Source organism: Cygnus atratus, chromosome 22 (assembly GCF_013377495.2).
Source record: "Cygnus atratus isolate AKBS03 ecotype Queensland, Australia chromosome 22, CAtr_DNAZoo_HiC_assembly, whole genome shotgun sequence".
Classification (NCBI taxonomy): domain Eukaryota; kingdom Metazoa; phylum Chordata; class Aves; order Anseriformes; family Anatidae; genus Cygnus; species Cygnus atratus.
In genome coordinates, this window is record NC_066383.1 from 5,285,446 (window position 1) to 5,309,173 (window position 23,728).

Consider the following 23,728-nt stretch of genomic DNA (forward strand, 5'->3'; position numbering starts at 1 on the left):
CCCGCACCTCTGCCCCCGAGCTGTTTCCACCTCCAGCGCCTGGCTGGCGGCTCGCAGCCACCGCAGCAAGCCCGGGCAGGCGGGGCCGGGCAGGAATGCACCGGGACCGGCCCCCCCCCCCCAGCCCCCGGTGGGTGTCCCGTCCCCCCCAAACCCCGGACCACCACCCCCGGGGGGCTCCCCCCCCCCCCCACCGGGACCGGCACCGGGACACTTTGGGGGGGCGGGGGGGGGGGACACACGGACCGGGGTCGGGGCAGCGCCCTGCGGGGTGGGCGGCAGCCGCTGGGGGGGGATAAGGGGTTGAGGAGGGGGGGGGGGGGGGGGCAGGTCCGGAGCCTTCCTCCTCCCCCGCTCCTCCTCCTCCTCCTGACGTCAGCCCGCGGGTCCCGGTCAGTCGCGGGCGGGCGGCGGCGGCGGCGGAGGGCGATGGCTGGGGGGCGCCGGGGGGGCCCCGCCTGGGGCTGGGGCTGGGGGTGCTGCCTCCTGCTCTGCTGCTGCGGTGAGTTTGGGGGGGGGGGTGGAGTTTTTTGGGGAGAGGGGGGGCCGTTTTGGGGCCGCCCCAGCCCGCCCGGGGGTGGGGGGAGCGGAGCACCTGCGGCACCCAGGGGTGCGCAGCCGCTGCGGGGCTGAGGGAGGTTTTGGGGGGCGGGGGTGGTTGGGGTTGGGGTTGGGGGGTGCTGGGGGGTGCTGCTGGACCGCCAGGAGTAGCTGGGGGGGGGTAGATAAGGGGGGGGGGGGGCACACGGGGACCCTTCCCCTTGTGTGTCCGTGCGGCGGCTGCACCCGCGGAGCTGCTGCGCCCCGTGCCCTGCCTCGTTCAGCGCCCGGGGGGGGGCTGAAGGCACTTTGGGAGTGCTCCCTGCTGAGCCCACGACCACCCCCCTCCCCCGACCCCCTCCCGGTCTCCCCACGACCCCCTTCCCCGTGTCCCCCCAGTCCCCGTCCCGTCCCCGGGCGCAGAGCGGAGCTGACGCCCTTGGGGCACCGCCCAGTGGGGGCCAGGAGTGCCCAAATCATGGGGGGGGGGGAGCAGCCCCCCAATAACCCCCCCCCCCACCCAGACACCCCCTTCCCCACCCCTGCACGCCCCCAGGCTCCGCCTCAGCCTCCAGGCGTGGAGCTGGTGCAACCCTGGGGGTCCCTTTGCAGCCTCCCCCCCCCCCCCCCAAAAAAAAAAAAGCAGCACAGGGCGAGGGGTGCTCCCTGCTGGCCCCCCAGGGATGCCGGCCCGGTGGCCAGCAGCAGGCGGCTGGCACTAGCCAGGCTGCCGGGGCCACGCTCCGTGGGGCAGGGTGCCGGGGTGCCCCCACGTGCGCTCGGGGTGCGGCGGTCAGGTTGTTGGGAAGCATCCACCCCTTGCCTTCTAAGGAGTTTTTCCCCCGGGCGCTGTGTTTCTCTTGGCTTTTCACGCTCTTTCTTTTTTTATCCTTTTTCCAGCCCGTTTCCCCCCCCCGCCTCCCGCCCCCCCCCGGGTAAGGGGGGGGGGGGGTGGTGGTGGTGGTGGTGGTGTGCGCTTCCTGCCCCTCGCCAAGCTCCAGGGAGGGGTCCCGGTGCTCCGGCGGCTCCCTGCCTCCCTCCTGCCTCGTCCCTGCCCTGCGGAGGTGGTCCCGGTGCCGGGGAAGCCCGCTCTGGCCGAAGGCTCGGCACCACGGGGGAGCTGAGCGCCGGCTGCTCCCACCCCCGGCCGGAGCTGGGATCCCCTCCTCGCCGCACGCGTGCGGGGCCAGGCGCCTGGCGGCTGCCGGCGGCGGGCTGCTTGCAAGCCCGGCCACGGCGAAGGGCTCGACGCTTTCCAGAAGCACGAGGGGCTGCGGCCAAGCCCTCCCCGGGCAGGCTGGGGGGCTCGCCGTGCGCCCCCCGGGGCAGGGGGTGCAGGCAGCGGGGCAGGGAGCTCGGACCGGGGCCGCCGGTGCAACCCTGGCCCCTCGTGCACGGCTCGTGGAGGGGGCTCTGCGGGTGTTTGCGCCTGGCCGCGGGGCTGGGGGCTGTGAGGTTTGCTTCTTTGCCCGCACACGGTTTTTTGGGGGGGGGGGGGGGGGGGGGGGCTGTTGGGGGGCGTGGGGCGCCGCAGCAGAGCCTTGGCCCCATCCCCAGCACGGCGAGGATCTGCCTGCAGCTGCTTTCCCCGAGAGGCACCCAGAAAAAGCTGGGAAACCTCAGGCATCCCACGTGCGGCTCCAGCCCCCTGCGGTGCCCCCTTCTGTGGCTGCTCCGTGCCGGGGGGGGGGGGGGTTGGTGGTGGACGGGGACGGACACGACCCCTACACCACAGCCACACTTCTCCTCGCCAGCTTCTCGCACACCTCGTGCTCCGCGGGAGGCTGGCGGAGGGGGGGGGCCGCGCTGCTCCCCACCCCTTTCCCCGGCTCTAAAAGCAAAGCTTTGTTCTCGCGGAGCCCTGGCTGCCGGCCGGCTGTCCGCCAGCCAGATGGAAAGGCGCAGGGGGCTCTCCTCCCTTCCCCGCTCGCCGGCTGCAGGCGCCCGCTCCGGATCTCGCCGCGGGTCCCCCGCTGGAGCTGTGCCAGGCGCTCGGGGCGCGGGCTGGAGCTCGGCGCCGCGCTCGGGCAGCCCCACGCAGGGCCAGCGGCTCCCAGCCCTGCCCCGGTGCCGCCCCCCCCCCCCCCCACGGGACTGCAGCGGGGCGTGAGGGCATGTCACCGCGTCCCCAGAGCCGAGCCTGTTCTCGCGGGGCGCCCGGCGCCTCTCCAGCTCGCCCCCGCACGCTGCGGGTCTTGCCCGGGGGCTGCACGAGGGGCGCTTGTGTCCCCAGGGCTGTGTCCCCCCCCCCCCCCCCCAGCTTCCAGCAGCGCTTTGGGGTGTCACTGGGTGCTCCCGGCAGGGGTGGTGGGCCCTTCTCCCTGGTAGCCAGCCTGCCCTGGGGGAGCAGGGAGGGGGCTGCAGCCCCCGTGTCCGCCTCCTCAAGGGCAGCGGCCGGGTAGAAGGGTGCCTTGTGCCAGCCGCAGATGCCAGCCATTCCCCAGCTCTGAGCTCATGGTTTTGCTGCTTTGCCGCCAGGACGAGGGCTCGAGGGCTCCCGCTCCGAGCGGGTCAGCTCTGCGGGCCAGCAGCTCTCATCTCCTGGGGGTGGCTCTGCCCGGGACCGTGCTGGGGGTCTGGGAATGGCGGGGAGCAGCGGCAGCAGCCGGGGTGCGCCCCAGGCGTGCGCGGGGCTGCGGGTGCCCGGCGTCGTGCCCAGGTGCCTCCGGTGCTAAGTTGTTCTTTCCCGTGTGTGCCTGGTCCGGTTTCCTGACCCCGCCGCCTGCTTATCTCTGGGGCTTTCACCTGTTTTTCTGCCTCCTCCTTTCCTGCGCTGCTTTGTTTTATTGTCCCCCTTTGCTTGGTGCCAACTGTGCTGGGCGCACGGAGAGGTGAGGGCCGGGAGCCGGCTGTTGGGGTGCCCTGGCAGGGCAGGCTGCGTGAGCCAGCCCCTTTGCTGTGGCAGAAGGGCTCCCGGCTGCGTGTCGGGGCTGTGCCACCGCGTACCCACTTCAGATAAAGAGCGTTTCGCAGGCAGGGCACTGCCCTTTGAAGTTCCCTCCCTGGCGAGGCTGAGCAGCTGATAGCGGCGGCGCTATCGGGGAGCTGTTGACACAGCTGCCTTCCTGCAGCCCTCTCGTCCCCAGCTCCCATACCTGGGCTGGGCTGCGGGTGCTGAGCTGCCGGACCCCTCCGCGTCACCGTCCCCTCCTGGGGGGCTCCGTGTGGGGCGTGCAGACCCCCTTAATTCAGCACCCGCGGTGCCAGCCTGGAGGCGGCGGCGCTCCCGGCCGCGGCATGACGCAGCCCTTCTCTGCGCCATGCCCGGCCGATGGTGCTCAGCCCCCAGCCCCGGCGCAGGGCAGCTGCTGAGCCTGCTCCCCGCCCGGGATCGATAGCCATTACCTCCCCTGGAGCGTGGCCAGGCGCTCCATTACCCGGCTGCAGGTCCCGGTGCCACCCGTGCTGCGGGCAGGCAGCGCCCGCGCGGCTCTCGCTGGGCAGAGAGGCGGCGAGGGGCTGCCCTCTCGGGGAGGGAGCTGGGCGTCCTGCTTCTGGGCTGGGGACGGAGCCGGGGGGTCCCAGGGTGGTCTCGGGGATGCGGCGGTGCCAGCGTGGACGTGCCCGCCCCAGGTGCAGCCAGCGGTCTGCAGGTCTCCATGCCGGAGGTGGTCGAAGCGGAGAGCGAGTCCACGGCCAGGATCGAGTGCAGCTTCTCCATCCCTGGGAACGGCTCCTACGCCTATGTCGACTGGTTCTACGTGAGTGCCGGCACGCTGCCGAGGGTCGGGGCGGTGGCGGCCGTCCCCGGGGCTCTCCGTCAGCCCGCCCTCGTCCCCTGGCCCCGCAGGTGGACCGCAGCAGCCGGGTGAAGCTGTTGCGCATCGCGGGCGGCGAGGTGCTGGAGGAGGAGACGAGCTACAAGGGGCGGCTGTCGGTGGGCGAGGACAAGGCCCTGTCCATCAGCAAGGTGACGCTGCAGGACGCCAGGACCTTCGTGTGCCAGGTCGGGGCGGGCAGCCAGGGCCGTGGGCGAGAACCGCACCGAGCTCCACGTCTACAGTGAGTGGGGGGCAGCGTGGCCGTGCCTCCGCCGCGCGGGGACGGGGCGCATCCCGTCCCCGCCGCTCCTGACACATTGTGGGGGGGGGGCTTCTTCCAGAGGTCCCCGAGACCCCTGAGATCGAGGCCAGCTCGGCCGGCATCCCCGTGCACAGCAGCACCACCCCGCAGGTGAGGAGGGGCCCCCCCGAGGGTCCCCGGCCGGGCCGGGCTCCCCTCTCCCCGCTCCCCACGGGGGCCCCCCGGGGCCGTGCCGTGCCCAAGGCGCTCTGTGCCGCCGCAGATCGCCCAGTGCGTGAGCGAGAACAGCTTCCCACCGGCCAACATCACCTGGTACAAGAACGGGGAGCAGCTGCAGCCCGAGGAGAACAGTGAGTCGGGGCTGGGGACGGGGACGGGGACGTCGTCCTCCCCGTCAGGGAGGAACCGGGGTGCCCGGGGCCGCCCGAAGGCGCCCTCCCCGCGTGCCGCAGCATCCCCGCGGGCTGGGAAACAGCGGCCGCGTCCCCTGCAGAGGTGAAGATCCTGGCCACGCTGACCCGCAAGTCGAGCGGGCTGTACACGGTGAGCAGCAGCCTCTTCGCCACGGTCACGCGGGAGGACGCAGCTCCTTCTTCCACTGCGCCGTGCACTACTGGCTGCGGGGCCAGAGGCGCTCCAAGGATTCCCGGCGGGTCAACATCACCGTCTTCTGTGAGTGGGGGGGCCGGGAGCTGGGCTTGGGGCTGTGGGGGGGGGGGTGGGGGTGTGGGACGGACACCCGCAGCCACCCTGCCCGCTCCCTCCTGCCCCAGACCCCACGCAGCACGTGGAGCTGCACATCGTGCCCGCCGCGGCGCTGGTGAAGGAGGGCGACGACGTGAAGCTGGTGTGCGAGGCCGACGGCAACCCGGCGCCCGTCTTCAGCTTCTACAAGAAAGTGGTGAGGCACCTGGGGGGGGGAGGGGGGGGGGGGAGGCGGGGGTGGTCCGGGCCCCCTCTCCCCCCTCGGCAGGCAGCTCCCGGCCTGCCCGTCCCTCGTTTCGTGCTTCCCCCCCCCCCACCCCGGCAGCGGGTGCCCGCCGCGTGGGGCTGAGGGCTGTGCGCTGCCCTGCCGCAGCCGGAGGAGTGGCAGGACGTGACGTCCCTGGCCGACACCAGCAGCGGGGTGCTGAGCCTGCACGGCGTCAACAAGAGCAGCAGCGGCCTGTACAGGTGCCAGATCCTGGACCTGGACGACATGACGCAGATGGAGAAGGACGTGGAGCTCGTCGTGAACTGTAAGGCCCCGGGGATGGGGGGGGGGGGGGGAACGGACCCGTCGCGGCGGGTCCCCCGTCCCCCCCTGCTCCCGCTGCCCTGCTCTCCGTCCCCCCCCCCCCCCCCAGACATCGAAGGGGTCCGCGTGCAGATGGAGCCCTCCTCGCCCCTGCACGAAGGGGACAGCGTGAGGCTGAGCTGCAGCGCCCACAGCCCGTGGACCTGGACTTCCAGTGGAGGGACGAGAGGGTGAGCAGGGCTCGGGCTCGGCAGGAGGCTGGGCAGAGCCAGGGGCTCCTCCGAGGGGAGGGTTTCCCCCCGGGGTGTCTGTTTCTGCCTCCTCGCCTCGCTGCGGGGCGGGGGGGGGGGGGGTCCCGCTTTTGGGGGCTTTGGGGGCTCAGCGCCGCGGGGCGTCCCTCCCCAACAGGGCAGGAAGGTGGCGGAGGGGAACCAGCTCTTCCTGAGGAACCTCACCTTCGAAACCTCCAGCAACTTCAGCTGCCGGGTGGTCGCTCGCAGCGTGCCGGGGCTGGAGCAGAGCAAGCAGGTGGCCGTGGCCGTTCAGGGTAAGAAATAGCCCGGGGCGGGCCCCGTGCCGCCAGCATCAACCCCGTGTTCCCCGCCCCGGGAGCCAAAGGGGCTCGCTGTGCCGTCCCCGCAGGGAAGCCGCGCATCGTGGCCATCAGCTCCCCGCTGTACGTGCGGCAGGACGAGGTGGTGAACCTCACCTGCAAGGCCATCGCCTTCCCCCGGCCCTCCGTCCGCTGGAGCATCAACGGGACGGTGAGAGCTGGGCAGAGGGGCTGGATCCGGGGTGCTGTGCACGGCCCCGGGGTGCTGAGCCCCGCGCTGCTCGCCCTCCCCGCAGGCCCACGAGTACGTGGAGAACCAGCACGTCGCCAGCAACCTGACGGTGCGCGTGAGCCACGACCTGCTGCGGGCGGGGGCCATGTGCAGGGTCTCCAACGCGCTGGGGGTCAGCGAGAAGCACATCCAGCTGCTGGGTGAGCCCCCCCCCCCCCGCGGGACTGCTCTGCGTTTTGGGAGCCTGCCGCCGGCGGAGCCGTGCTCCTGGCTCCTGCGGCTGCTCCGCTCCCCCTGCCAAGCCGGGAGGCCCCGTCTCCGCCTGCTTCTGCAGGGGTGTGAAAGCCTCCTGCTTGTCTCAGCCCCGTGCCCAGTCCTGGGGGGGAGCCGGGGAGGCAGCGGGAAGGGGAGTCCCCACGGTGCCTCCTCGGGGAAGGGCTTTCCGAAATAGAAAACAGGAGGAGAGGCTGGAGAGCACCGGGGTGGGGACGCGCAGTGACCTCCCCTCGTCTCGCCCAGATGAAAAGACCTCGGAGAGCAAAGGCGTGATCATCGTGGCCATCATCGTCTGCATCCTCCTGGTGGCCGTGCTGGGCTCCGTCATCTACTTCCTGCACAAGAAGGGCAAGATCCCTGTGGCCGCGCCGGCAAGCAGGACATGTAAGCGCTGCCACCCCGAGGGGCTGCCCGTTTCTCCTGCTGCCCGTTTTCTCCTGCTGCCCGTTTCTCCTGCTGCCGTTTCTCCTGCTGCCCCCTGCTCCTGCTGCCCCCCGCTCCTGCTTCCCATCCCGTGGCGCCGGCGGGAGGCACCCGGGGGGCACGGCGCTGGGGTCTGGCTTCCAGCTTCCCCGCAGCCCCGGGGTCCGCACGGCTCAGCCCGTCCGCGCAGGGAGGAGAAGAGCAGCCCCGCAGAGCAGCCGAGGGAGCCCTGGCAGGGAGGGGGCCGGGCGGCCCGGAGCTTCCCAGAGCCAAATCCTCAGCCCCTGGGCACCCTCTGCCCCCGAGCATCCCCCGGGACGGAGCCTTGGGGCTCGGCCGGCCCCGCTCCCCCAGCCACGTGCCCTCTTCGGTAGCGCAAGCACGTCTCAAAATTGTCACCTCCCTCCCCTAGCACAAAGCCAGAGGCACGTAAAGACAAGAATGTAGTTGAAGTTAAGTCAGATAAACTTGCCGAAGAGGCCGGGCTCCTGCAGGGCGCCAACGGCGAGAGGAGACCTGCCGCTGACCAGGTAGGACTGGTGGCCCTGACGGCCACAGGGGCGTCGGGATCTGCCAGGGCAGGGCTGGGAGCGGAGCTGAGGAGCCCAGGGGGTGCCCGAGGTAACGCTTTTCTCCTCGCCCCGCGCTCCGCACCCTGCATGGGCACCGTTCATCCATCGGCATCGCTCGGGGCGGGGGGACGGGGAGGGAGGGGAGGCGACGAGGGGAGGCTCAGGGGGAAGGCGGCGGGGGCAGAGCATCGCTGAGCCCAAGCTCCCGGCGCAGGATGAGACGGGGCTCACGGGGTCGAGAGCCACCGGGGGCTGCAGAAGCTGTTCCCGGGGTCCGGGGCTGGGGTTTCTGCTCATACTCGTCCTGCCGAGCAGATTTATTCAGCCCAGGGGACAGCCCAGCCCCGGTCCTGCTGCCCCGCACCGCCGCCGCCTGTCCCACCTGCCGAGGCCCGTCTTTTATCCTTATGCTCCCCCCTAACTTTATTTCCCCCCCCCCCCTCTTTTCTATTCAAGAGCGAGAAATACATCGATCTGAGGGAACTAGCCAGGGGATCTCCTAAGTGCTTTCTCCCTTCGACCCTTCCCTGCTCTTGGATTGCCTTCTCCCACCCCTGCTCCAGCCCCCGGGGAGCGCGGCCGGAGGCGAAACCCCGCGGGGGCGCCCCCGGGACCCCCCCCCCCCGCCCCCTCCGTTACCTCAACCGCGGGTTGTCGGCTTGGCAGCAGCGAAGCTGGACTTGCTTTCTGCTACGGGGAAGCCAACAGCAATACTCGAAAGAAATCCCCCACTGAGCTGCCCGAGGGAAGGAGCCGAGGCTTTTTCAGGAACTCCGTCGCGTGCGGGAAGGTTTTGACGCGGGTTTTTTTGTTTTGTTTTTTGTTTTTTTTTTTTCTCTCCCCCAAATTTGCTCAGAAAAGCTGGCGGAATTTTTGCTTTTTCGCAGCGGGGCGGCGCGGGCACCTCAGGGGTAGGGCGTGGGGGGGGCAGAGCGGAGAAGGGGGGGCGCTGGGGCTTCGGGGTTTCCCTCTGAGCCCCCCGGGGCCTTGTTGCTGAGCCCTGCCCCTCCCCGGGTGCTGCGGGCGGGGACCCCCCCCCCTACCCCGAGGGGCTGCGAGGGCAGGGACGGGGCTCTCAGGTCCCTGGGGGATGCAGGTTCTTAAATCCTCCTGTTTGAAGGTTTGCTGCCGGGGGGGAGGACGAACTGAGTTGCTTTTAGGGAGGCTGCGCGGCCGCCGGCACCGCTGGGTCGTGTTTAAACGTAAACCCGAGGAATGTCAGGTCAGGGCCAGCCGGCGATGTCTCAGGGTTGGATTTTTCTTTTTTTTTTTTTTTTTTTTTGCTAAACATTTATCAGCCCCAGGGAAAACTGGTTTATTTCTTGCTTCAGTGACACCTCTGCCCCCCCCCCCCACCCCCCCAGGAGGAGGCAGCTCGCCCTCCTGCCCCCTCGGGGAGGGAAAAAAAAACCCCCGTCCCCAGCCTCCCCCCGGCGCCCCGCAGCCCCCAGCCCCTTCCCAGTCGGCACCGGGCCCCGCTCGTGAGCTGCAAGTGTCGTCGAAGCAGAAGCTTTGGTTTATATATATTTTTGTTGGGTTGTGTGTACATTTCCGGGAGTTTTGTCTGATATTTGCCAGTTGTTCTGGTTTTTTTTTTATATATATATATATATGTGAAAATAAAGTACCGAGGTCAAAGGCTGGGCGTGAGTTTGTTGGCGGCGCTTCGCTCCCTTCCCTTCCCCCTCTGCCCTTAACAGGCCGGTAACTGCTGCTAATAAGTGTTAATAGGCAATTAGTGGCAGCTAATGGGGGGTCCTGATAGGAATTAACAGGAAATCCTGTTAAGGTCCTAATAGGTGATGGATCAGTGCCTACTGTGGATAGCAACAGGTAATTCTGTACAGAGATTCCAATGGTGAATGGTGTTAATAGCTAGCAGACACCAATAACCGATAGCGGATAACTCTATTAACAAGGATTCTAAGAGAGAATCCTAATATTAGATTGCAATACATAATTGTGTTACTGCTGGCTGCAGATACTAAAAGACAACCTGTTAATAGAATTTAATAGACCCCACTAGTAGAAGCTGTTAGATAATCGTATTAATAGCTAATACCGCTGCTAATTCCTGCCCAGAGGTAATTCGGGCAGTAGGTTCTAAGGGGTAAGAAGTGAAAATAGCTCACTGTGCTGATAGCCAACAGGGAGGGGCTTAGCTATTAATGGATATTGCTCCTAACGGACCCTCAGTGCTTATAACTGGCGTTCGTATCTCAGCCTCTTCAGGTAGTAGTTGATAATTCTTAGCGATAGGCTCTGATACGCTTTTAATAGGTAACTGGTGATAGTAATAGCACTAATGGGTGAGGTTTAGCAGTGAGAGCTTTTAAGAGCTAATGGCAGTAATAGTAACGGCTGTTAACAGGTAAACCTATTGAAAGATAGAGTGAATTTTAATGGGGTGGAGTTAATTTTCGTCGCAGACTCTCGCGTGGTGCAGGCTTCGGGATTTCTGGTGGAGGTGGGGGCAGCACAGGGGTGGTGTAGCTGTCACAGCAGCACCCCCACAGGGCCCCGACTGGCCTGCCCCTGGCACGGCGCTGCCCCGGGGGGGCTTGGGGTGCATCCAGAGCGGGGAGGGGATCCAGCCAGGACAGGTGCCCCCACCCGGGACATCCCCACCCGACCTGGGGACGTGCTCAGCGAGAACGATGGGGGTGAGGATGGGGGAAGGGGGACGGGGGGAGACCTTTGCAGCGCCTCGGAGGCACTGGGCACTGACCGCACAGCGCTGCCCCCGTGCTGACCGGGGGGAGGCCGGCGGAGGGTGGCAGCGGATGGGGGATGGAGCCCCCCGATGGGGCTCCTGCGGCCATAAGGGCTGGGGGTGGGCCCGGCTCAGACCATGCTGCAGCCCCCCACGGGACCCCGCTGAGGCCTTTGGGACCATTTCACCCACCTGGAGCCACCGGAGACTGCCGGCCTCAAGTGCCTCCAGCACAACCCCAGTACAGCCAGCCCCAACTGGGAACCAGTACCGCCAACCCCAATGAACCTCGCTCGGCTTCTTGAGGCACGCCACCAGAGTCCACTTGACCTCGGTTGACCCCCCCATGACCTCAATTGACCCCCGTGTCCTCATTTGACCCCAATTAACCTCATTTGACCTCTCGAGCCGTTTTTCTTTTGAGCCCACTTGTCCTCAGATGACCCCGGTGTCCTCATTTGACCCCCCGTGTCCTCGTTTGACCCCAATTAACCTCATTTGACCTCGCGAGCCATTTTCTTTTGAATCCTCTTGACCTGAGATGACCCCGGTGTCCTCATTTGACCCCCATGTCCTCGTTTGACCCCAATTAACCTCATTTGACCTCGCAAGCCATTTTCTTTTGAGTCGAGTTGTCCTCAGATGACCCCTGGTGTCCTCATTTGACCCCTGTGTCCTCGTTTGACCCCAATTAACCTCATTTGACCTCTCGAGCCGTTTTCTTTTGAGCCCACTTGTCCTCAGATGACCCCCGGTGTCCTCATTTGACCCCCGTGTCCTCGTTTGACCCCAATTAACCTCATTTGACCTCTCGAGCCATTTTCTTTTGAGTCCACTTGTCCTCAGATGACCCCGGTGTCCTCATTTGACCCCCGTGTCCTCGTTTGACCCCAATTAACCTCATTTGACCTCTCGAGCCATTTTCTTTTGAGCCCACTTGACCTCAGATGACCCCCCCCCCCCCGTGTCCTCGTCTGACCCCAATCAACCTCACTTGACCTCTCGCGCCATCTTGGTTTGAGGCCACTTGGCCTCAGTCAACCCCACCGGTCCCCCCGGTGGCCCATCACATGCCCACGGGCCCTGTACGTGCCCCATTATTGCAGCGCCAGCCTCCCCCTCCCAGGCAGCCCCTGCCGGACCCCCACAGCCTCTGCCAGCCCCAGGGCCCGCGGTCAGGGCCAGCGGGGGCCCCGAAACCCCCCCCCCCCAAAGGCTCACAGCTCCAGCAGGGGTCATCGGGCCCCAACAGGGTCCGACGGGGTCGTGCACCCGCTACCAGAGTCCTGGGGGGGGTGTTTTCGTCGTGGGTGTGTAAGTAACCTTGAATTCATTCTACATCCCGTATCTATCATGGCACGTATTGTTAGTGCCATAACGTATTATATTTTACGAGTTATAGTCTATGTCCTTCTGTAAATGATAGGCAGTAATCATTAGTCTCTTGGAGCCGAGTTTGTGAGGGGCAGACGGAGGCCAACGGGCCCCTGCAGAGCAGGATTTGGGTTTCAGGAGCCGCCAGGCACCGTACGGGCCCTGCAGAACCCAGCAGCAGACTCCTCGGGCCCCTTTCAGGCTCCGTTACTGGTTGGTAACAGCCCCCTCCACGTGAACCTCGGCGTTTAATTATTTCTCGTGGATTATGTCACCGCTTGGTTGGCTCCAGCAGAGTACGCTGCACTCCAGCAGCAGGCTTCTGAGCACAAACGTCACGTAAACCTCTCCTGCTCTCGTTTTGCGAGCATCCCTGACATTAATTAGGATTAGGGAACTGTGCGGAAGCGGGTTCTAGGTCAGTGACGTGTGTAAGGGACGCAGGGGGTGGACCAAACGTCCCAACTCGGGCACTCTGAGCGAGGTGACGAGCGGGCCGTTCCTCTGCCAGGGCTCACAGAACCACCACAACCCAGCCGCTCCGCTACGACAAAGGAAATTTTATTTAAAAATAAAACTTTGTTTTGTTTTCTTTTTTACTGACACAGGTGAATGAAATCCCAAAGAAGCTCTTAGTGGGCAGCATACAAGGATGGAAACAATTAATAAATAACATTAGTATAACCTCTAAACATTGACAATGCATTTGCAAACAAAATGAGGACTTTAAACCGAGTGAACCTTAAAGCTCAGCTACTCTCTGTAAGAATATTTACCTTCTGTTTTTCCTTATTCTTTACAGATCTGAAAGGATTAAATACTGCTATTATATTTTATATTAATGACACTATTATATTTTTTTTTAAAATATTTTGTGAAAAATCTCAACATTTTTAACACTGATATCATACAAATTGGTGTTCGTCATCCAAGAGAAAGAACAACTGCTCCTCCCCCACCAGGAATTCCAAAAAAAAGATTTCCAGCAGGAACTCTAAAAACACGTGTCCTTATTCCCCAACTAATTTTTTAACGTGGCACCTTCGGGAAGGTGCCCTGGGCGTTGCATTTTTTCTTGCTCAACTGAAAAAAGAAATAATAAAATAATAATAATAATAATAAAAAAAAAGCCACCCACCCAACATTTACAGCGACGGCCCTGCCTCAAGGTTTAGCTACAGTAATGGACTCAGGAGGCGACGTGCTGCGCTCTGAGGCGATGCCGATGCGGCTCCCCGAGGCAAGGCTCGGCCAGGGGCACGCAGGAGAGCGGGTTACGGGGAAAGCAAATCCGCTGCTCGCTGCCCAGCCACGCAGCCTCCCCCTCGGGATACGTCTCGCTGCAGATCCCGCTCGGCCGTGGCGGCTCCGGGCACCCCGAGACAGCGAAACCTCGAGCGAGGCGGACGCCGGGCGCAGGGACGCGGCGCGCTTCCCCGCGTTTTGTGCCCCAGCTCCTCCCGGACCACGGGTTCGCCGCTTGCTTTGCGTCCTGGCTTGGCAGGTCGGGGGGTGGGGGGGGGTGGGGGGGAACCCAGCATTTTTTTTTATTATTTTCAAAGAGCAGGACTCGTATTTCGTCACAAGCCAAACCGCTCCTGTGCCACGGCTCTCCTGTCCTCCGCACCAGCCCCGACAACTCCCTGCCGGCACCAGGCCGAGAAGGAAACCTCCGCAGCTGCAACGCTACAAAAACACAGCAGGAGTGGCAACTGCCCGTCTCTCCTGCCCCTTCTTTCCGCACCTTTCGCAGGCACCCTTGCAGCTGCCTGCTGGGGCTCTTTCCTTTCGCAGGGGGTGCCCAGGCGCGGCCCAGCGACGCGGCGTTCCCCTCGGAAAGGCACGAGACATTTGGCTTCTGCTTTTTTAAAGTAGCATTAGCAGGTTAGCTTCTTCAGAATAAAGAGCAAGGAGGTGAAGGGGGGTGGGGGGGGGGAAGAGAAAAATCACATCAGGCTCACCTTTCTGAAAGAAAAACAGGAAGAAAAATACGCTGCACAGTGCCTGGGCAGAGCCGCAAAACACGGGCAGACCCCGCCGCACGCCAGCGGTGCAAGCAAAACGCCCCCAGGCCTAAGAAAAGCCGAGGCTTAAGCTTCTTAAATTAGTCTGAGAAACAAACAGTGCGCAGAACGGACACATGCAGGGAAGGCAGCGACACACGCCACGAAGACTGCTCTCCCTAATTGCCAAGGCCTGGACAAACACCCGCGGGGACGTCCCAGAGAGGCAGCGAAACCCCGAGGGCAGCCCCGCCACAGCTCCGCGAGGCACGGCTGAATCGGGCGCCACGGGGCTCGTACGGGACAGGGCATCGCTGCTGCGGGCACGGGCGCTGTGCAGGCCACGAGCTGAGGCTTCCAGGCTGGCCGGACTTGGCTCTTAACGCAGCCTTGGCGGCAGCAGCCCCGCCCGCACGCCCCACGCCGCACTTGAACTCGCTCAGGCTGAGTTTCCACAGCAAAGGCGGCGCTGAAGCGGCTCCAAAAGCAACGCGGGGCTGGCGGCAGCGCCGGGGGGAACGCGGAGGAGAGGGGAAGGAACAGCAGGGCTGCCTCGCAGAACGACGAAGCCGGGAACTAACTCGGATATGCTCGGGGTGGTCGGACAGCCTGCAACGCGCGGAGCTGCTGAGAGCTGCCCAGAGCTGCCCCCGTCCCCGCACAGCCCCCCCGGCGCCGGACACACCAGGGGCCGAGGCTGCCAGAGCACTTGGACAGCAAGAGCAGGGCTGGTGCGTGATTACTGCCGGCTGTTGGGGGCAGGAGAAAGGGAAACCCTTCCTCCCCGCGCGCAGGATGCGGGGACATCACCTCGTCTGCAGCTCAGCGCCTCCAAAAGGCCAGATCCTGCTTCCGGCAGCTCGTGGCCTCTCCGCACCGCTGCCGAGCCCCGCGTTGATGGGCAGAAATCTCACCAGCGCGCTGCAGTTGCACGCTTCAGCCCTGGCCCTAAAATAGCAACAGTAAGAGCTGCACTTAAGGGATCTCCTTACAGTTTCAGAGACCGTTTTGTTACAGAAAGGAGGGGAGCGAGGAGCCAGCTCGTGCTTTTAAACTGCCCGGACCCCCCCCGCATCCATTTATAAAGCTGCAGGTTTAGAGAGAGACCCACGCCGCGCATCAAACAAACATTTTAGGCTTTATTTCCTTGCTAATATTCTAAGTCCCCCCGCCAACCGCGAGCTGTTTCCCCGAAACCTGGGCCCAGCTCCTGGATTCTTTAAAAGGGCTAAACTGCATCCAGCTGCCCCGAGCACGCCGGCAGCGTTTCAAGCTGCAACCCTTCGCCTAGCGACTGCTGCTGCCCTTGGAGTGAGGCAAGTAATGCAGGACACGCTTTGAAAGGCTGGCAGCCTCGCGGCGTACCCAGAGGGCTGCCCGTCTGTCAGGCTGGGATCTGCGTGCCCCTACTCGATTGAAAGCCTCTCCGAAGGCACCACGCCGCTCACACACAAGCACATTACGAACAGAGTTAAGTAGCTGAGCACGCTGGTCAGGTTTTGGCCGAGGAACAGCTGAGTCCTGACTCTTAAAGCCCAGTGTGACTGCTTTACGACTACAGAAGCGTCCCCGATCCGCTCTAACCCAAGCTCTGGCGACTCCTCGGAGAAATGGAAACGGAAAGAAGAGCCCCCCGTGTTGTTGTGACAGCCATGCAGAGAACCGCTGCGTTTATTTCGCTGCAAAGCAGGCACGATACCGACGACGACACCAGCTGCACCCACCGGCTCCACGAGACAGCCTGGCACAAAAGACAACTGGCTCCCACGAACGCTCTCTGGAGGAGACGACGGAATGCGCGGGGAGGCCACTAGGCCGCGACGGCCACCATGCAGTTCAGATAAATAAAACACCGCGTTTACCAGGTGCAACATTCCTCGAGAAAGAGAGCGTGGGAGTGGCCGGCGGCGGCTGCTCGAGCCCGGCAGGGCTGCACTCGAGCCTGAGCACCGCAGCACGAAACGCTCGAGGCTAAAAAAAAAAAAAAAAAAGGAGAAGCAGCAGCCAGCTCTTCGCTCTCCCTCGAATTCTTCCCACCCTCTCCCACCCCTCAAAGACACGCGGGACTCGCAGCACATCCAGCGCCCTGGAATCCGACGCCGCCGGGGAGAGGACACGTGCGACAGAAGTCCAACTGCCAGCGCTGCCACCGGCAAAGCGCCCTGCAGACGCCAGGCACGCTAGCTCCAGGCGAAAAGGGATGACCTAAATCGTGAGCAACAAATGCTATTATTACAGGCAAGAGGGCAACGCCACAGCTAACGGGAAGCAACCAGAAGATTTCTTCCAAGGTCTCCTGTTTATTCCCAGCGGAACGCGACCGCTCGGCTGCTCCGAAAAGCCTGAGCCAGACAGCCAGCAGCGAGCAGGCCCAAACCTAGTACCATGAACCACAGGACACACCACACTGACCCGGAGACTTGGTTTCTCAGAGCATTCACTTCGAATTCACAGCACAAAACACTCCCCCCGGCCTCCAGGGCATCGGTTCTGGGATCCCTCGTTGCAATACCTCTCTCTACCAGCACCCTGGAAACGAACCCGTTCTCTCAGCTAAGAGGGAGGGGGGAAAGGACTCCAAGACACACACTGTATAAAACACCGCTCCGCTCCGTTTCATCCCACTGCTTTGAAATCTGGAACCACAAAAACCTGATAACTGATTCGGGAAGAGGCAGGGCTGACCTCCGCACGCAGTCTCTAAAGGAACCCCCTTCCCCTTCGGTGCGCGGCCGGGCTGCGGCCGCCCGGGCAGCTGGTCCGCAGAAGTTGCAGGCGTCGGAGGTGATGTGCTATGTGGCCACGTGCGCCGGGGAGGAGACGGAAACAAACTCCCGGAGAATATTCTTGGCCATTTCGATATTGTTATGTGCAATGAGCAGCGCTTTCTGAATGTCCTGATATGAGTAGCCTTGGTTCATGAGGTTCTCGATCTCGCTGGAGAGCTGCAGCGACGCGCTGGTCCCGCTGCCGGCCCCACCTGGCTGGCAGCTCCCGGCTTTTCGCTCTGAATTTATTCTCCGCGGCAGAGGCTTGGGCGGCCTTTCTGGAACTTGAGAGCCATCCGAAAAACCTGGAAGGAGAAATAAACGCGTCGCTTCAAGGAAGGGCAGGGACTCTTTTTTCGGAAGAGAGCAGGACTGACATCAGACTGATAAACGGCACTCAGACCTGCGCCGCTATCTCGACTCAGCCCCATCCTCCCGCACCACGGTACCGATCAGCACACGCACAAAATGGAATCTATTGGTCACAGCTCCTCCGCTCTCCAAAAACCGAGCTCTGTCTCAGAAGGGAACGCTCCCCTTCCTCTGCCAGCCCCTCGGCCAGGGCCACCCACACGAGCTCCTGCCGAAGCCCACCCTAGCCCCCTGGGGAACAAAAAGAGCAGCCAATAAACCAAGCAGGACGCCGAACATCGCAGGGATTTAACTAGTGCCTGGTAGAGAAACTGCATTATTTACTGTGTTAATCCAACGTCTGATAATTTTGAGTCCTGACCTCCTGTATCACTGCAGAAAACATTTTTTCCTACTTTGCACATGACAAGGAACTCTTCTGCGTGAGTATTTGACATCACCTTAAAGCAAGCTGTGTCCGTCTGCTGGAAAAACCTCCTCGAGGTACTCAGGATAGATTTTTCTAACAGCTGAACTGGTGTGCAACACACAAATCCTTAAGCCTGGGAATGTCCAAACAATCCCCCTTTAAGACTGGCACCGCAGCCCCATTCAGAAGAGCGGCAGTCATCGTGGGGCCTTCCTGAAAAACTTCACCAAGAGCGCCAAGCTGGGGAAGGCTCCTCAGAAAACAAATTCATTGAGGCTTCCTCACCAGCCACAAGGCAGCTCATCTCCCCGACCGTCACAGAACAAGCTCCTGACCCATAAAAAGCTTTTTGTACGTTTGAGAAAAAGGGCTACCCACTCCTCTCCCCCAAAGCGTCTTTTGAAATAGCTGTTTCAGCCTGAACCGGCTCAAATTTCAGAGACCACGGGTCAATTTGAAAGGGCAACTACCAGCTCAGCTTTTTTGGTAAATGATTAAGAAACTAAATTGTAGGGCACCATGCGTGAGAACATGAATCTGCCAAAAGGCATCCCTTACTAGCCAGGCTTCGGCAGTGGCCAATACCCAAAGTTTCAGAAAACTGCAGGAGCTTCCCAGGGCAGTAACAACCAGCATTTCCTCAGCATTTTTCGTTAGCAGATCTCCAGACCCTACAAAGCAGGACAAAAGCACTATAATTTCAGGGTTGTACAAACAAAGAAGGGTCAATGATTAAGCTCCGCAGTTCATCTGGGAGCAGGATGTGAGCTCCCTCTGCCCTCCTTATCCCATATTCTACAGACACAGTCACAGAGTGAGGCAGGGAGAAGTGGCAAAAGCTAACAAATCTCCTTGAACTGATAAATTCTTCTCCGAGCTGAAGAAGAGGAAACTTTGGAAAAGGGGATCGGTGAAGCAGGTGAGCAGAAGACTCCGTGGGACGAGCAGGCCTGGGTACAGGAGGCTCTGCCTCCTGCCAGCCTCCAGAAGGAACGAGAAACTCGCTCCTCTTACTTGGCAAACGGCCGGACGTTGAGACGTGCTGAATCCTAAAGCCCCCCAACAGGAAGTTTCAGAGCTTCCTCTGGTGCCCCTGACCGGTTGTAGGGAAGAAGTCAAGCGTTATTTGGAAAGGCTTTTGGAGAGACAAGGCTTCGGTTTTCCCCTGGAGAGTGCGTCTCGCAGCCAGAAGGACAAGATGTCCCCTGCTCCCCGGGGACAAAAAGCTGACCTTGCTGAGCCGCCGTGTCCTTGCTCAAGGAAGCCCGAAGCACCCACGGGACACTTGTGCCATCTGCTGGCAACAACCGCACCCGAGCCTCCGAGCCAGACAGACAGAGTGCACGGCCAGCCATCCCACCTTTAGCCTGAGCAGCGATAAGCAGAAATGTTCCCAAGCTCTGTTCCACGCCCTGGCACAAACTCTGGGCTATGCCCTGTACGACACAATGACCTAAGGAACATCCTTAAAGCTGCGAACAGGTTTCGCTAACTGTGATTTAAGTGTGATTTACTAGCTCAGTGACTTAAGTGAGTAAGGGAACGTACTACAAGTCGCAAACCAAACTGAGCAAATGAGCACCAGTGTAATTCCGCCTTGCAAATCTGATTTTACAGCCTACCCACAAAATCCTGACTCAGTGACACAAGTTTCAAGCCATCAGTGCGTGCTATAGCATCCGGAGTACGGCTGTTCTCTAACCTGTTACAGGGTCATTCTCCAAAGACATTCGGCTGAAGGCAGGCGTGGCGTTGGAGATATCAGACAGTGTGCGACGAGCAATAGCAACTGGTAGTGGTGGTTTGGGGATATCGTAGCCATCTTCTTCATTTTCTGATTCTTCCGGGCCATTGCTGGCAGTGGCTGCAGCCAGATCCCCTTCATCTAGAAGAAGAGACACAGTCTGAGCTCTGGGACTGAACAGAGCTCCGTCTCTCCAGGCAGACTCTGCTCCTCTGCAGTCCATAAAAGCACTGACAGGACACAGAACAAAGGCCCTGCTGCCAAAACCCCAGGTTCAATGGAAGCTCCTTCCAGAGGGTAGCGCTGGATAAAAATTTCTTACCATAGATGTGGGCTGACAGCTGCTGCAGCTGCTTACAGCAGCAAAGCCCAGAAAACAAAATCTTCAAAACAGCCATTTTTTAAACAACTGTTGAGTATTTTTACAGTACATTCCAGCCCGGCTGCTCCCCAGCATCCCCACATGCAGCCTGCAGCACACAGACACAAGTGCTTCCACATACACCCTAGCTATTTCAACGACAAAAGCAACAACATTTAATTTAGCCTAAAATGCCATTCCAGCTGGCACTGGGACCAACGCACTGCGTCCCAGGTTTATTTGTTGATGTTTTTGTGCGGTTTTTTTTCAGCACACCCACTCACCAGAAGCGTTGACGGTCTCAAACGCAGAGGACACTGCTTGGGAGTGAATGTTGTACATCGCTTCGTACATGCAGCCATCCGTCTGCTGGTCGCACTCCAGGACTCTGCGGGAGAGAACACACACCTCCCTTCACACAGGTGACAGTGGTCAACCATCGCCCAGCTTCTGTGACTGAGATTATCCACAGATACCCGCTTCAAAGTGAAACCACCACTGTTCTGTGAAAGAGCATTTGTTTCTCTAAGTGCTCTAGCGATGTCTGTTGCGAGACAGCAGATCAGCATAGAAGAGTTTAACTGACACCACCAGAAAAAAACCTTTTCCCAGAATTTTGCGCTTCAGTGGCTGCTGCCGTTATCAGCAGAAAGAGGTGGAAGCGGTTATCTAGCCCTTTTAATACTGCGTAAGGATTCTGCAAAAGAGCAGTAGCCACATTTCATTTGCAGTTCGCTATGTTAGTCTAGATCTGGTGAGCATCACTGGGGGAATCCAGCCAACAGAGCAAGCAAAATCTCCACCCTGGTAAACAAATATGCTTCCCCAGAGCTGCGAGGAGGAAGAACAGTACATGCAAACAGCGTCTCACCGCAAACTCTGAGTCATTTCCACAGGCATTTTGATCTCTGGTTTTTGTACAGCAGGACCTGGAGGCACCACCGGCAGAGAGGAAGGTGACATGTATTCAGTGTCTTCATCGCTTTCAGACTGTTCCCCAGGAGGCAGTTTTGGTACAGGCAGTGGTCTGGAGGCAGGAGAAACAAGATATAAACACCAGAAAAAACATTTACTGTAAACCTAATTAATATCAAAGTGGCCTTTCAAACCCACAGCCGAGGTAACAGCGCTAAATTGATACTGCCTAGAGAAATAACCTGGCTTCAGCACTTGCAGCAGCCCAGCCGCAAGGTCAAGCTGGCATAAGGTCACGATGAAGAGGCAGTTAACAGCATCATACACATCACCTGCTTCACAGTGCACATTTAGAAAGACCAACTCAGAATTACACTTACAGAAGAACTAGAGGTAACTATAGCCTGATTCCTATTGCCACAGCCAAAGGTAACTATCAACACCACCCACAAATCTTCAGGATGCAGATTTCATCTACTTTCAATCTAGACTGTGTGCTTGGAATAAATAATCCATCCGAGACTGAAACTAAGGCTTGACAGAGTTAACGCCAAATTCTGTCCCCGGCACCAGCATGCACAGAGACCTACAATGACCCTCCTAGGGAACAACATACCTGGCAGCTAAGGAGTAGATAGCGTTGGCAGAGGAGGAGGGTTTAATTTTGGGGTGCTCACACTCTGAGGTTGCTGGTGGACCACTGTTCAAGCTCTGAAAGAAAGAAGTCCACAAGAGGAATTAGAAACACCAGGTCTGCCCGTGTAGTTACAAAACTGTTTGCTGGTCACCCAACTGGGGATGGATGTCAGCCAGTCAGCCAGTTCTTGGGGACGAAGCACCTTCATTTATTCAAAAGCATTTACTGACACCTTATAAATCCAGAAGTTCTGATACTTTTCCCTCCCTGACAGCACAAGCACAGTTTTTCTCCTGTTGCCTGTTGCCTGTTTACACAAGAACTACAGGAACTCTTATCTTTGAGACTCTAATGACTGTGCTAAACTCAGCTGAAATTGGCCAAAAGGCCAAAATGTTAATAGGGAAAAGAGGAAGAGGATGCAGACAAGCATATATACAGAGACCGAATGACAACTGTGCAAGTGTCAATTCCTTAGACGATCTGGCTAGAAATGTACTTGCTTTCAATTTTTCAAGAAAGCTGGAGGTTTTAAAAGATAGGCAAAAGGGATCAAGGAAAGCAAAACTGCCTGTGATTTCTCTTAGAGAACAGTATGTTGGACCACTAAGTTACACATCATGATATTATTAATAATAACAGACCCAAATTTAACTCAGATTTTACGGCGTTAAAGTAATCATTGTTTCTCTGCGCACGTTTCACAGGACTGAATCCTGAGAGGAGGAAATTATACTTTTTCAGCATACCAGCTCCTAACGCAAAACATTCTTGGTTTTTCAAAATTCAAAGGTGAATTATGATCATGAAATTGCGGCTCCTGACTGCTCAAAGGTAACTGGTAGATAAACCGAGATTTCAGCCTTGCTCCCAAGAGGCAGGAAAGCACAGCCCTATGAAGTCCTCCCATTATTCTCCCATGCCTTGCATTCACCAGTTCCTCTCCATCTCTCCCTCGGCACAGGAATGCCCTATTCAGATGCAAATGAGAACAGGGCACCTTGGAAGGCCTAATTCCTTAAACCCAACCTTCGCCCCCATTAGGTCTACTCACCACTTGGTTGTCCAGGCTGAGCGTGCTCCCAAGCCGATGGCTCTCAGCCCTGGAATCCATCTGAGAGGGCAAGGAGAAGGGAAGCGAGTGCCTGTTCGACAGCTCCCTCCCAGTCCAGTGGTCACCGGGGCTGAGAGCTGCGGAGGGGGCTTTCGGAATCGGCCGGGAGGGCCACGGATCTCCCTGGCGGGTGGAGGGCACGGGGGGCGGCTTGTCTCTGGAAGGACAGTCCCCTGGCGTGCAGGGCAGGGGCCGTCTCTGAGGCCGACCCTCGGTCCCGATGGAGTGGGGTCTGTCCGGAGGCGGCGGCGGCGGCAGGTCGCGGAGCGTGGGTGGGATTGGCAGAGGCTTGTCTTTGTGAAGGGTGCCAGGAGCAGCCTGGGAAGCAGAAGAACGCAAAAACATGGCTTAAGAAAGGGAGTCCAGCCACAGAACATAGAAAGGTGGGAGGTGGGTGGCAGAAGGGTGAGGTCTGTTTTTGTTTCATCTGTTTTTTACGAGAAATTATCTCAACGGATGTGGAGTGATGCCAAGCTAGCTCTCCAGGGACACCTTCCCTACAAGCTTGTGGAGAGAACACAGTAATTACACGCAGCTACGGCTAGGCACTGAACACCCCAGATTATCTTTCTTGAATTAAAAACAAAAAAAAAGAACAACTCAGGGCATCATTGGATTGGATTCCAAATAAAGGATACTAATTGTTTCAAAAAACTTCAACTGTGCATTATTTACACAAGTCAGTAAGTCATAGAAATGGCTATTTTGCCATCAGGGATGTCACAAAGAACATAAGGGATTTACCAAAGCACTCTCCTTTCTAACTGCCCCACCAAAATCCCATCTGAAAGGGCAAGGCGTGTGTTTTACCTTTGAAGAGGTCCCAGGGCTGGAAGCCCCAGGAGGGTTGGACACTCGCTGCTGCAGAAGATCCAGTCGTGGCGGCACGGGAGGGAGGGTGGCCTGTGGAGCTACCGAGAAGGGAGAAGGAGGACGCTCAACCTGAAAAAGAAAAGACCAGGAAAATCAACAAATGACAAAATCCAGCAGAGCTCCTCTTCCTTGGGGAGGCTTTCAGGTTCAGTGGCTTGTGCTGGCTCCAGTATCACTGCTGGTAACAAATGACTGTGTTAATGCCAACCACACAGCAGTAATTTAAGGTAATTTCACAGCACAACTGCATTTGTCTTGCAGCAAGGCTTGAGCATCACTAACTGGCTTAACTGTGGCACAAAACCACAACTGCACACTTAGGGGCACAATAAAGGACACGCTGTTTTGCTGGAGTAACAAACCCGCCGCCTTGAGCAGCAGCAAGCTGCCTTTCTTTCCAACACGAGAGGGCGTGATCTGCTGCAAATCCTACTCATCACTGCAGGCACCGCTGTGCAAAGTACCTTGACTGCTGTCATGGCTGTCGCAGCAATCATTAGCGTGCAGCAAAACCTCCTTTTTTGTCCCTCTTTTTCTACCTGACAGAACTGTGCCTCTTCTCTTTCTTATGAAGCTTCTTTCACAAGAA

General features: G+C 59.9%; 4 protein-coding genes across 4 annotated transcripts in view; 1 reads left to right on the plus strand and 3 right to left on the minus strand.

Moving 5' to 3' along the window:
* Positions 1-23,728, minus strand: part of LOC126913550 (NLR family member X1-like) — a 129,433-nt gene that overhangs the window by 62,215 nt on the left and 43,490 nt on the right.
* HINFP (histone H4 transcription factor) overlaps positions 1-23,728 on the minus strand; it is a 128,064-nt gene that overhangs the window by 41,488 nt on the left and 62,848 nt on the right.
* LOC118252485 (cell surface glycoprotein MUC18) lies at positions 430-8,334 on the plus strand. The gene is given in 18 exon segments (XM_050715020.1): positions 430-502; positions 4,114-4,241; positions 4,331-4,507; positions 4,509-4,542; positions 4,643-4,713; positions 4,826-4,913; positions 5,057-5,143; positions 5,146-5,235; positions 5,337-5,461; positions 5,648-5,801; positions 5,910-5,990; positions 5,993-6,030; positions 6,209-6,347; positions 6,443-6,564; positions 6,650-6,785; positions 7,105-7,215; positions 7,218-7,245; positions 8,313-8,334. Coding segments are annotated over 18 exon segments (1,704 nt in total).
* CBL (Cbl proto-oncogene) overlaps positions 14,249-23,728 on the minus strand; it is a 37,617-nt gene continuing 28,137 nt past the window's right edge. The window contains exons 10-16 of the mRNA XM_050714987.1: positions 23,077-23,208; positions 22,207-22,584; positions 21,132-21,226; positions 20,472-20,627; positions 19,885-19,988; positions 19,198-19,380; positions 14,249-17,019 (exon numbers count right to left, since the gene is read on the minus strand). Coding sequence (XP_050570944.1) covers positions 16,739-17,019; positions 19,198-19,380; positions 19,885-19,988; positions 20,472-20,627; positions 21,132-21,226; positions 22,207-22,584; positions 23,077-23,208 — 1,329 coding nt within the window. The 3' untranslated portion in view covers positions 14,249-16,738. The remainder of the gene's footprint in view (positions 17,020-19,197; positions 19,381-19,884; positions 19,989-20,471; positions 20,628-21,131; positions 21,227-22,206; positions 22,585-23,076; positions 23,209-23,728) is intronic.